The sequence below is a fragment of the Indicator indicator genome, chromosome 4 (genome assembly GCF_027791375.1).
Source record: "Indicator indicator isolate 239-I01 chromosome 4, UM_Iind_1.1, whole genome shotgun sequence".
Taxonomy (NCBI): Eukaryota; Metazoa; Chordata; class Aves; order Piciformes; family Indicatoridae; genus Indicator; species Indicator indicator.
The window spans coordinates 9383938-9397671 of NC_072013.1; the positions used below are offsets into that span (position 1 = coordinate 9383938).

General features: G+C 45.3%; 1 protein-coding gene across 1 annotated transcript in view; it reads left to right on the forward strand.

The window, feature by feature from the left end:
* Nucleotides 1-8784: 8784 nt before the first annotated feature.
* Nucleotides 8785-13734, forward strand: part of RPAP1 (RNA polymerase II associated protein 1) — a 38092-nt gene continuing 33142 nt past the window's right edge. Inside the window, exons 1-4 of the mRNA XM_054400181.1 lie at nucleotides 8785-8974; nucleotides 9939-10081; nucleotides 10606-10698; nucleotides 12078-12252. Of these exons, the coding sequence (XP_054256156.1) occupies nucleotides 8785-8974; nucleotides 9939-10081; nucleotides 10606-10698; nucleotides 12078-12252 (601 nt within the window). The remainder of the gene's footprint in view (nucleotides 8975-9938; nucleotides 10082-10605; nucleotides 10699-12077; nucleotides 12253-13734) is intronic.

Sequence of the window (13734 nt, forward strand, 5' to 3'; positions counted from 1 at the left end):
CTGGGACTGTTTAGCCTGGAGAAGAGGAGGCTCAGGGGTGACCTCATTGCTATCTACAACTACCTGAAGGGAGGTTGTAGCCAGGTGGGGGTTGATCTCTTTTCCCAGGCAACCAGCAGCAGAACAAGGGGACACAGTCTCAAGTTGTGCCAGAGGAGGTATAGGCTGGATATTAGGAGGAAGCTCTTCACAGAGAGAGCGATTTGCCAATGGAATGGGCTGCCCAGGGAGGTGGTAAAGTCACCGTCCCTGTAGATGTTCAAGAAAAGACCAGATGGGACACTTAGTGCCATGGTCTAGTTGATTGGATACAGCTGGACGATCTTGGAGGTGTCTTCCAAACTGGTTGATTCTATGATCTTCACTGAGGTCTACAGGAAACTGTCCCTAAGTTCAGCAAAGCCTCAAAGTACAAGAGGTCTACTGGCACCAGTGTACCTGCCAAACCCTTTTGTAAAATCAGTGCTGAATGGTGCAAAAAGCTAAAATCCCAGTTCCACCTTTCACCTCAAGCAGAGGCACAATCCATTGATTTCAACAGCTTTAGGAACAGCCCTATAAAACCTTCACTGATCCACAAAAGGAAACAAGGTACAAAAGGGAACAGTAACCTTCCCACTTCAGTCAGCCATGCTGTGGTAGCAACAGAGTCCCAGAGCCACCAGAAATGTCAGGTGGTACCACAGAGAAAGGAGAAAAAAACTGCTGGTCCTGAGGTTTAACAGCAAGAAACTTGAAAAATTATTTCAAAGGGTTTCTTGCATCCCAAAACAGCAGAACCTTGGAGCGACAAAATTAAGTGGCAGATGGTGGTGGTAGGGTAACACTGGATTTCAGTGAAATAGAGAATTGGACATCACATTTCTCAGCAGTCACTGCTATTCCTAAACTAGGCTTGACTTTAATTTGATTCCAGTCCCTTTAGGGAGTGCAAAGTAGAGCTCCACCAGCTGATGAACTCCAGTCTGGCAGGGCAGCATCAAAGAAGCACTCCAAATCCTCTTGAGGCTGCCTTCTGAGAATCTCCAAATGTAATTAAGAGTGAACAGCTCTATTTATTCCTTCTGCTAGGGGCACCTATAAGCACCAGATGTACAGCAGTAGCTGCCCATGCACCTGTGCCAGAATCAGGTGGTAGAAAAATGTCTGCCCATCGGGTTAGAATTGGGGTTACTCTTGGCTACTTAGTTGTTCCAATGGGGCACCTTCAAGCAATTTTGGTGGTTCCTACTTCAAGAAGTGTTCAACGACCTAAAATAGTGCAGTTGTCAGCTTCACCCTCACAGGAACATGGTTGCTTGTCAGGAGGCACACCGCTGAGGAAGATGTTTTCTACTCAGCATTTTCACTGAGAAATTCAATTTTGTCCAAGTTTATCACTGCCCTACTTCCCTGACACTGTGATTAAGACTGGCTGTCTGTTAACAGGATGAAGGTTTATCTCCATTTCTATAGATTTAAGTGCTTTAAATGCTTATAACAGATGAAGCTCGTTTCTGGCTGTAATTTTGCTTAGTATCACAGCTTTCTGAAGGGATTAAAAACCCAAGTGAGATCCACTAGGCTAAAATGAGCTGCACTTCTTACAGCATTAGGGTACTTGTGGCAAGTCCTTCCCAAACAAGTGAATCCACTTGACCCAGTTCCAAGCTCAGATTAGAACCTGTGCCTGTTCTCACGTTCATAGAATTAATTTCCCCGGTGAAAAGGCTGAAAGGCGACCAAGCACTAAAAATAATGACCAATCTTAAAATCAATGTTTCTGCAAGTTGTGACAGCTTTCCTGTTGTTTTTAATAAAGTTTGGCATATATAATAAATGAATAATGAATAATTAATTACAGCCATATTTATATAGCTGTGTTTTCTCCTCGAAAGCCCTCCAGTCTCAGGAACGCCCTGTAATAACGAAGAGATGCTGTGTTTACATAAATGTACTTCTGTATGTGCAGATACACGCCACGGGAGGAAGGTGCCCTGTAGTTAGATCCAGCGAAAACGCCTGGGGGAACCTGCACTTAGTGTGCACAAGCCAAGATCCGACTTGGGAGTGGCAATTCAAGAGCGAGACTTTCTTTCACCAGCAGCGGCCAGCAGCCTCCCCAGGTCTCCTCCCCAGCCAGCGGGTTAGCCGGCACTTCACCGCTCGCAGAAGCAATACGCATCCTGCGCCACTCCACGGACCCAGCACAGCACACCCACGAGGGGACGGGGCAAATGGAACCGCCCCACCCCCTCGCCGGCAGAGAGGTGGCAGCGGCGGCGCGGGCGGAAGTGACATCAGCCGGGCGGAAGTAACCGCCTCGGGGCAGAACGGAAGTGCTTGCGGAGAGCGGCCTGAGTGCAGGTGGGTGGTGGTCTGTGTTGTGCGGGTAACGCGGGGTTTGCCGTTGTCCCGTAGGGTTGAGGGGCGTCCCGGGACGGCGGCAGGCCGGCCCTCGCTCAGGGAAACCAAGGGGGCTTCAGGGCTTCGCCTTTATTGTCATGTAAAGAGAAACGTGATTTAAGGCGCCGTGCGGTCTCTGGGGTAGCGGCCGTGCCCTTCGGCGCTCTGTGCTGCGGGGCCGGCTCGGTGGGTCTCTCCTACGAGCAGTTCACTGTCAGGGAGAGGCCGCGCCAGGCCTCTGGGCCTAGCTTGCTTGTGCATGTTTAGGACTTCGATTTACGCAGGCTTAGAGAAAGCCCGTGAGGGCTGTGAATGCCGTGGGAACGAATCAGCTCTTTAGTTTGATAATAGCACCTTTTTGCCTTTAATTTTATTTTGTGTCACCCTGGTGCCTTTTAATTGCAGAGACTCTTTAGGGCAAGCTAAGGACAGTAGCGTGTCTGGAGGCAAGGTGCTAGGTGTAGACACGGTATGTGCCTGACAGGCAAAGTAACAGGCACTGAATCTTATGTGACCAGTGTGAGATGTGGAGTCTCTTTGAGGAGACGTTCTTGCAGTTTTTGACTGGGTTTCTCCTCCTTCTCTATAGCAGATGAAAGTTGCTGTCTGTCTTGTAGCCTAGGTGTTTTAGACTGTCAGTCATTACAGTGTGCAGAAAGTGGTTTTGTGACAGAACAGAGCACACACATTACCACTTTGCAGTGGAGTAAGCTAAGAATCTCGAGTGAGGCTTTTGTTGACTGCTAATCTTAATCTGAGAAATTGCACCTTTTTGTTGACTGCTGAGCTGCCCTGGGAAGGCTGAGATGCTACTCCTCTTCTCCTTTTACTTCCTTACCTTAACCATCAAGGCCTGAAGAAGTACATGCATTTGAGGTACACACCAGCATGTTACGTTCTTTGTTCCAGATCTGATAAACTTAGCAAAAGAATATAAAGTTGTAGACTTGAGGATGGGAGGGGAAAAAGTGGCATGGTTCAGAAATCAGAAGGAATCAGAGATGAATCTTTGCTTTTAAGTCTACTGGCTGCCTTTTCTCTTTTAACTATCTTATGGCTGTTGTGTGCAGGTGTCTCCCTTGGGCTGTAAAGGCTCTACTGCTGTGGAAGTGCATTATAAATGCACATGAACTTGAATCAAAAGGGTATTGGATTATAAGTGGATATATATGTATCTATGGATATAACTGGATATATATGTATAGGATATACTTTGGATTTTTGTAGCCTGATGGCACCTGTAAAATCCTTCCATCGGAGGGGAGTGCTACTTTGTTCAAAAAAATCCTGCACCTGATTCTCAGGTTATTTTATGTCTGCCAAGAGTCGTGGTAGAGGCTGGTAATATATGCCTCGGAAGCTTAAACACTGCCTACTGGAAGGCATTGGGAGAGTATTTCAGCCCTTAGTTTCTCTGTATAGTAAATGCCATTTTCTGATACACTGGTGGTGTATTAATTGGTGATCAGGACCCCTTACTGCTCTAACTGGCCTTCTCCATCTCAGGCTGACACTTGAGCTGAAGTTAGTTGATCCAGAAGTGTATCTTGGCCCTTGAAGCAGTCTGTGGCTTTATTGCTTTCAGTGGCTTTTTTTTGCATGTTCTTTTAGTCTGTTGGGGGACACTGCCCAGTTGCATTTGTAAAACTTCTTGCAGCACTGATAGCTTTTCAGACAGTTTCCATGGAAAGTTCAGAGCATGACAGAAAACTTTTTATTGAGACTTTGAAGTGCAGACGGGCTAAACCAGCAGAGGATGGTGTATTCACATCGTAATCACCATGTTCTGGTGTACATAGGTGCTCATGGTTCTTTGACAGCATTTTTGATTCCTTATGTTCATTCCTAGGACAATATCCTCAGCAGTTTGTGTGTGTTGGATAGACTGCACACCATATGGTGGCCCCTATAGGCAAGCAGTTTGTGTGTGGTAGGCTTTTAAGTAGTCAGTTGCAAGATTGGAGATAACCAAAACACAGGATGCTGGGGATAGTGCTGATAATTAGTAGCGTGGTTTTTTCTTCCATGCTTTCTCTGTGCTCTGGTGGATAAAAGATTACTTCTTAAGATGGCCAGATGAGTGTTGCTGACGTGCTTAGATGGCTTTCAGTGGGCATGGACAAAGGTACTATTAGAAATCTGAACTATATTCACTATGTTCTGTCTGTCTGAGAGTTTGATGCTTGTACTAGTAGTATTTAAGCCCTTTCTAGCTCACTGCACTGCAGAATGACCAAGTCAAAGGCTGTGCTTGTATTAAATTTCTATACTCACTTGAAATACAGAAAGAACACCTTTAAAGGTTTCATCTGTCTTTGCACCAAACTAATGCCCATCTCTGTACTACCATCTTGCAACTGTACATTTGGGTGGCCTCTCTACCCATATGGAGGAAGGAGTGACTGAGGAGATGTTTCTTGGAGCACCATCTAACCCCTTAGAAGCCTACACAGTTGGCTTCTTGTCCCTGACAATTTCCCAGACCAAAGAAGTCAGTTTAAGCTATATTTTTTTAACTTTTTTAATATGCAGAGACTTGGACAAGTGTCTGTACATCCCTGTGTGGAAGAGGGAAGATTAGCAGCACATTTTGCTTATAACTGGATGTCTTGTTTCTGTTAATCCTAGCATCATCCTTATTTGGGCTTTGAAGCCTGTGATGATAGGGCATGAAGCACTTGGCTTCTGATGCATGTGGTGTTACTTTTGCATATCAAAGAGGGACCTGTCAACTGAAGTATGACTATGGGAGCCCCTGTTGTGGCAGAAGGCTCCATAAATAAACAGCATGTAGGTGTGTGCTTATGCTAGGGGTGCTCAAAAACAAAACCAAAAAAGTAGCTGTCTGCAGAAATTACAGTTTTTGGTGTGCAATTGCAAAGGAGCTGGGATGAAAAGGAGTGTTTCTGCTTTCTCAGCATCAGTCAGAACTGCAATGACGTCCTCAGGTGTTCTTGTGTTAAGTCCTTCTCCAACAGTATCAAGACGTTGTAGCACCCTTTCCCTCTTGTCATGAGGAAGCCTTTCCTAGTGGCTGTGTTCCATAGATGTCCTTGGCAGCACTGGTAGAGAAGTCAGACATTTTCCTTGTGCGCTAGGGTAATGTATTGTTGTTCAGAGGGTACAGGGAAGTTCTGCTTGCTGCTGCTTGCATCATATGTAGGCTTGGTGTAAATGGAAGCAGTCGTTCTGGGACTTGAGCTGACAGCTTTTATTAAGGTCAGTGTTTTGAGATGTCTGAAATTGAGCTACTTAACTCGTGATGTTGGAATTGGATGAACAGGTCTGCTTCCTCAGTCATGAAGTGCTGAAGTGAATGGAGTTCCTGGAAACCGTGAGACTTCTGGAAGCCCAATTTATTTTGGTACAGAAAACTCTCAAGTCTGGTTTTAGCCCAGCTTTTGCACAAAATGTGGGTCAGGAAAAAGAATTTCAGCAAGCCTTACATAGTTGGTGAGTTTACACTAAGGCCTTGATTTAAATAAAACCAACCAAATATAAAGCTCCCTGGATCTCCTTGTGCTCTTGGAACCAGCAGTGTCACATCTAATCAACCTTGGTTGAGACGGAGATCCTTGAAAACAGCATAAATATTCCAAGTGTAGGTCATAAACACTGCATGAAGTAATGTTTGTGTCTGTTAGCATCCTTCCCACAAGGTACCTCCACACATATCTTTGCAATAAAATATGATAATAGCACAAGACAAAACATTGGCTTCAGGGCAGTGGCTGTGCCTGCACAATGATTGAACTTTGTTTTGATCTGAGATTAAGACAGAGATTTACTTCCAAGCTTTGTGTTTGCTCATGCATGAAGCCTATCCATATGGCAGATAAATGTGGCTTTAAAAATCCATATCCACTTGCCTTTTCAACTTCACAATAAATAATCTTTGAGAACTGATGGGGTTTTGACAGTGGGAGAGATCAACTGTGTACAAAATAATGCAACATACCAAGTGTGGGAGGGCATCCAGGCTGTAGTATTAATGCTGATCAGTGATTCAATTAGTGTGAAATGTATTTGCAAACACTTGCTGCCTGTGAGAGATGGATTGATGGTCACAGACTCTGGGAGTGAGCTGTGGAGAGCAGTGCTCACATATTTTCATGCTTAGTAGATGAGAGGCAGAGTAGTTGCCTTCCTAGTAAGATCTTATATGTAGAGAGGTAAAAATCTTTATAAATACTATAACCCTTGGCTTTTAGCTGAAAGCTGGCCTGCCCAGTGAATGAAAATGCTTGGAGGTAGCGTGACTTCTGCCATTAAGAGGGAAGTGAGAGAGAACTAAAGCAGGAAGACTAGATACAGAAGAAAACCCTTTTTTTCACTTGGGATATTGGAGTGAGAGAACAAACAGAGTGAGAGAACAAACAGACAGAGTGAGAGCATTGTTCAGCTCTGTGCGGACAGGCTCATGCATCACCGTATCAGAGAATGATACAGGTTGGAGGGGACCTCCAGAGATCATCAAGTCCAGCCTCCCTGCCAAAGCAGGATCACATAGGGCAGGCCACACAGGAATGAATCCACATGAGTTTTGAAAGCATCCAGTGGAGGAGACTCCACAACCTCTCTGGGCAGCCTGTTCCAGTGCTCTGTCACCCTCACAGTAAGGAGCGTTTCCTTGTGTTCAAGTGGAACCTCCTCTGTTCTAGCTTGCACTTCTTCCTTGTCCTATCACTGGGCACCACCGAAAAGAGACCATTACCTTCCTCTTGACACCCACCCCTCACATATTTATAGATGTTGATAAGATCCTCTCTCAGCCTTCTCTTCTCAAAACTAAACAGCCCCAGGTATCTCAGTCTCTCTTCACAGGGGAGGTGTTCCAGTCCCACCATCGTTCTTGGAGCTCTCTGTTGGACTCTCTACAGTAGATCCCTCTTTCTCTTGAATTGGGGAGCTTAAAACTGGATGCAGTGTTCCAGGTGTGCTCTCAGTAGAGCGGAGTAAAGGGGAAGGAGAACCCCCCCTAGACCTGCTGAACACACTTTTCTTGATGCATCCACAGGATGCTGTTGGATCTCTTGGCCACATTGCTGTCCCATGGAGAACTTGCTGTCTACTAGGACTCTAAAGTCTTTCTCCATGGAGCTGCTTTCCAACAGGGTGCCCCCTAGTCTGTACTGGTGCCTGATGTTATTCCTCCCCAGATGCAGGACTCTGTACATGTCCTTACTGAACTTCATGAGCTTTTCTTTAACCCAGCTCTCCAGCCTGTCCAGATCTTGTTGGATGGCCAACAGGTCTATCAGCCTGATGGTCTACCAGCCACCCCCTCAGTTTCATATAATCAGTGAACTTGCTGAGGGTACACTCAATGCCTTTGTCCATGTCATTGATGAAGATGTTGAATAAAACTGAACCCAGTACTCATCCCTGGGGAACACCATCAGCCACAGGCTTCCAACTGGACTCTGTGCTGCTGATCACAAACCTCTGAACTCTGTTTTCAGCCAGTTACCAATCCACTTCATGGTCCAATCATCTAAGCCATTTTTTCTTGATTTTACCTTTGAGGATGTTGTGGGAGACAGTATCAAAAGCCTTGCTGAAGTCAAGGTAGACAATATCCACTGCTCTCCCTTCATCTGTCCATTTGGTCATGCCTTTGCAGAAGGCTATCGGATTAGTCAAGCAAGAGATCTCCTTAGTGAATCCATGCTGGCTACTCTTGATAACCCTGTTTTCTTTCATGTGGTTGCAGATGGCCTCCAGAATGAGCTGCTCCATCACCTTTCTGGGAATGGAGGTGAGGCTGTCTGGACTGTAGTTGCCTGGGTCTTCCTTCTTGCCCTTTTTGAAGGCTGGAGTGACACTGGCCCTCTTCCAGTCCTCAGGCACCACCCCTGTTCTCCAAGGTCTTTCAAAAATTATGGAGTCCTAAGGCTAGGATCCTGAGGAGCTCCTATGCTGGAAGATGCAGGGGGGTTGCGTGGTACCGTGTTTCTGATGTTCTGGGTTGGTACTGGTCGTGGAGTAAATCGAATCTGTTGTCTTGGACCAGGTACTTTTGTGACTTTGCAAATCCAAGGCCGTGTTGTTGCCATTCTGGCAGTGGTGCACCTGTTGGATGGCTTTTTGCTGAATGGACGCCGTTCTGCTCCCAGCTGGCTGGTAGACCAGGTGTTGGCTTGCCTAGTAGCATGTTGTTCAGCAGTGAAGAACAAAGTAAGCAGTTTGTCTGGGACTCTGGTACAACTAGTTGTGTCCTGGGGTGATCCTGAAGAAGGGTGGCTGCAGTATGTACAGAGCGGGACAAAAATTAGTAGTTTTCCCTTGCTGTTCCCATCCTGTCCCTGGGAAATCCTGTTCTGTAACCAGTTTTCCATGTCTTCAGTAGGTTCCATGTGAACAGCGCTCAGGGCTGGGCTGCAAGCACAAGAGGGCAGGATGTTGTCAAGGCCGAAGCCTGGGGAGTCTGAGGCAGACCTGCTCCACTTCCAAAACCAGTTCCTGGCAGCCCAAGCCTCACCTGCAGTGAAGATTGTGAAGAAAGCAGACAAGAGGAAGGGGGAGGAAGGGAACACAGATGTTGAGAGACCCCCACTGCAGGACAGCAAGGATGTAGTCATGTTGGATGGTAATTTCCCTTGTGGGCTGCTTTGAATTGCTAGGATCGTCTGGCCTTTGCAGTGTTGCTGTATGCTTGCTTTTTCACCTCTCTCTCAACACAGTGCTTTTGCCCTGCATGCGTGTTCTCCTTGCAGTATTGTTTGTTCTTAGGCTTGTTGGAAAATGCCCTTGTCCAGTGTTACTAGCAGCCAGCAGAACCCCCTTTGCAACACACTGCCTTTGTCTGCATTTGTCACTTGTCTGTGGTACCTTGCTAGCCTCAATGCAGGATGTATTTTCTGTGATTTGTACCCATTGGACACTCACTGTTTATTTTGCCATCTATCCAGACCCTGTTCTCAGTCTCTGAGATTTAGCTCTGCTAACAACTTCAGCTTTCAGCCAGCAGATGTGGTGTGATAAGCCTCCTTCCTGTGGTTCTGTTTTCCTCCATCAGTTGTAACTGTAACACTTCTGCCAGGGGGTTAATAGTCTTGGAAGCTCAAGGTGCTTTCTTAACAGCAACAGCTTAAATCTTGCAGTCACTTCCAGGTAAGGAAATATGATTCCAGTTTATAGATAGTGAAAAAGAGGCCTTCTTGCTCAGGATCATGCAAATCACTCTCTGTTTTAGCTGGCAGTGGAAATGTGCTTTTCTGTGCCTGAATACAGCCTGCAGGGACACTCTGTTTCTGTACAGCCTTGCTTCTTCCCTAATGCTTGCAGTCAGGCCTCGGTACCCTTTTTTGCTTGTGCAGCTCTTTCAAAAGACCTCGGTGCCAATACATAAATAATAATATTCTTGAGCACTTTTCTTTCCGCTACCAAGTGCAAGTCAGAGGACTTTTAGTTGTCTCATTGCTTCCTCAGCTTCTTTTTCTCATAAGAGCAATAAGTGCTATTACGGAGCTTTGGTCTGGTACCTTTTTCACAGTAGTTATATATGAGTAACTTAATTGTTTGGTTTTAAAATTATTATTTCCCCTTTCCAGATTTTCCTGATACTCTCCCAGCTCTAACACCAGCTCCACCCAAAAAGTCCAAAAGTGCCAGTGTCCACTTTGAGGATGAAGATCCTGAGGAAAGGCTAGACAGTCATGATCGACACATTACAGCAGTCTTCAGCAAAATTATCGTATGTCTGGTTTTTATGATTGTCCAGTGGCTTTTTTGAATACTGTGAACTAAGCAGTGAAAGGGGTGAAAGGTTCTTTTTCTCATTTTCATTTCTACAGTGTAATGAAACAGTTGTAGTACTGCAGACCAGTGTCCTGGAGCACCTCTGTTAAATGTGGTTAAACCCAGTTAAATGTGGGTTTGAATTTGCTCTCCAGTCCAGAATGGCTGTAGGTCATACTGCTTGCGTGCAGAGCATGTGCTCCTGTGTGGGTTTGAGTTTCTGGGCTCTAAGGAGGATGTTCTCATTGCTTTGCACTGGCCCAAATTTTCCTTTCATTCTTTGAGTGGGGTGTGGAGTTTGGCAGCCCAGGTTTTTGGGCTTTTAGAGCCAAAGACTCTAACAAGGTACTCTGAGCCTGACAGAAATGTAGGAGACAGCTTGTGAGCTGCAGGGCTGAGAGATTTTGAGTTCAGTCTTAGATGAAATGAACGTGTCTGGTTGTTGTGATGGTTACTAGAGGGTTTGGATTTTTGCTGCAGGAACGAGACACAAGTGCAGTAGCAGTGACCATGCCAGTACCCACAGGAGACCCGTTTCCAAGGACGTTTCACCGTTCTGAGATAAAAAATGAGGTAAGATTTGGGAGCAGCTGTGTTATGCTACCTTCATTAACAGTTAAAACTTCCCTATGTCAAAGCCTAATTCTTGATAGATGGTAGGGCTCAAAGTAAGTGACTTGGCATGATGGAGATTGAGGTAGCTCAGCATATCTCTGGCATTGCTATCTTAGTGTAGGAGAAAGTTCTTCTACCAAGCTGCCATGAAGTAGGCATTCCATACCCTACAGTTAAAGAACATTGGAATCCTTTTGCTTTAGGAAAGAGGTAATCTCTTGTCAGCTAACTTCAGTGAGATGCATCACATCTGTGCTGCTGGAATAGAATCGATCCTATTCTGCTTGTTTTTCTGAGGAGCAATGTCTCTTAATTTGTCCACCAGGTTTGATTAAGTCTTTACTTCCTGAAGTTGCACCTGCTTACTCCTGGTGTGAGATCTGAGTATGTTGCATAGCTGGTCTTTTGCAGCTTTTGGGATTTTGTCCTTTTTTTTTCTTTTTTTTTTCCTGGGGCTGTAAAACTGGAAGCCATGGCTGCTGTCAGCAGTTGCTGTAGTAGCAAGAGCTGCTAGCTGAGTGGGAGTTGGATGCTGGAAATGGCTATGGTAGCTTTGAAGATGTAGCTTATTTTGAAGGACAGCTTTTTTTGAAAGTAAAGAGTAATAATTTTTCCAACTACCAGTTGTGTTTACCTGATGGAGGAGTACATGAAGCAGCTACCAAGTGTCCAGACTACCTTTTAAGCTGCTTCTCTGAACTGGGAACTAGCAAGAGTTTTTTGGGTTTTTTTTGGTTTTTTTTTTTTTTTGCTTAGTCTGCTTTGAATTTCCTGTGCATCCTGTGCAAGGCTGTTCGGAGCCATGTCCTTCCATCCCTTAGGTAAGCAGCCTAGTAATTTAGTCAGGATTATTTTAGCACCACTTGCCCACTTCTAACTGTATAAATCTCTTCACCCTGCTGCTCTCTAATCACCTTATAAGAAGCCTGTTCCAAGCATGTGGTGAGCACAGTGCAGTACAGCCCCATTTATCCTCAGAAATGCAAAGTATTCAGCTATGCAGTTTCCAAACAGCAGGAAACCTGGAACTATGGTGTTTGGTGATATTTTAGGTGTACTTGGCTGGCTTGAATTCACATCTGATTAATCATTTTCCTATTCTAGGTCCAAAAACATTAATGGCTTTGTCCTTCTGTTCTTAACTTCGTTGAACTGTGTATGTAAAAAAAGCATAGCACACTCACAGAAAAGGGCAAGTGGCTGCCAGCAGCCTCTCTGTGTCATGTCCCAGAGCTTAATCTGAGGGTGTCATTAAGATCAGATCTATAAATTTCTAAGTGGCAGGTGTGTGAGGGAATCTGGAGAGGAGAGTGGTGACACGTGTTCCCTGTTTGCAGGTGAAGGTGTCATCTGGAAGAAAAAGCATCTTTGCACAAAAGATGGCAGCGAGAAGAACTGCAGAAAAGGCGGCAGCAGCTCCCTCTGCTGCTGAGTGCGTGCACGTCAGATCAGCTGCTCCAGATGCCTTCCAGGGATCAGCAGGAGAGGTACCTTGCCCTGGCATCAGGGATGGTAAGTGGAGAAGGTTCTGCTTATCCAGCCTACGGTGTTTGCAATGCCTTAGTAAGCGTTATATCAGTGCATCTTTGTTTTAGATTAGGGTAGCAATGTCCTCAGTTTAGGAGTCTCAAGGTCACTTGGAATGTCTGTGGTGTGACAAGGTTTTGGAATGGTTTGAGACCCAAATGAATGTTCTAAAAATTGGGTTAGCTTTCTCACTGATTTCCTTTTTGCTTCACACAGGACCAAGCAGGTTTAGTTTTCAAGTTTCTTGTCCTCCTTTTCTCCTCTCTGTTACGTGTAAAGATTTTCTTGTTTCGTTGTTGATTTCCACAATTTTAGGAAGCAGGTGATTCTTAAGTCTGATGAAGGTGTTTGAGACCACTGTGATGCAGGTTGTCACTCCTACCTAGAAGCTGAAAGCTCTGTCTTCTGTCACCGGATCTGCTGCCATGAGATGGTGGCTTTGCTCCATAAGGAGTGCTGTGAGGCAGTGCAGATGAGTCAGTGCCACCTTCGGCAGTTACTTGTCTGACAGCAACGTGACAGGGAATGGTGAAACCAGTTCAACTGGTACCAGCATCTCTTTTTTGTTGGTTATCTTTTGTCTTAGGCACTCCTGTTTGCTTAGACCCACCATGTGTCTACATTTTTCCCTGACACCTTCTTTTTCACAAGGAAATAGAGGCCAGATGTCATTTGAGGGTTATCACCATTTGACAAAGGTTTCTGTCTGCCTTGACCTCTGTCAGAGAATTGGTAAGAGAAGCTCCAGAGGTGCTGTGCATGCACAAATCCACTACCTGGGTCAGTATACCGTGCTTAGTGTATATCCTATTACAGCTGTGCACCTGTACGGCAGCCCTGTAGCTCTGATCCTCTGCAAGCCCAAGGCTTCTAAAGTGTAGCAACACAATGGAGAGATCAGGAAATGATGTGACCTCCTTGGCAAGATTATTGCAGCAGGATCACTAGAAGCAAGAGAAGAGGGAGAGCTCCATTTCTTGTAGTACCAAAGTGTTTGTGCCTACTAACCCTCAGCTTAGCTGCTGATGGTGGGAAGTTTGCTGAAACTTCTGTCAGGTTCTTTCTGGTCATCTCTTTCTGCTCAATATGCAAGACAACTGCTGTGGAAGTAACATCAAACCTTGCTTATGTTGTGATGAGTGTCATTAGTGCTGTTTGAATGGGAGTTTGATGTTTTCAGGGTTGCCTGGTTTAGAGTCATAGGCGTGTTCCAAGTCACTATATGGAGCATGTGAACAAAACAGTTCACAAGGAATACAGTCATGAAGTCAGATCCTTGTATAGCTGCAGGGTCTTGTTCTGACCAAAGGAACACGTTACCCCAGTGCTAGAGTTAAACAAGCCTTTAGAAAATATTTAGATCAGGTGGTAAAGGAACTTTGATTTTTTTGGGCTAGGAAAAATAGCTTCCTGATGGAACTTCTGATATGTTTAACCCTTCAAGGTGAACACGGGACATGGGTTAGA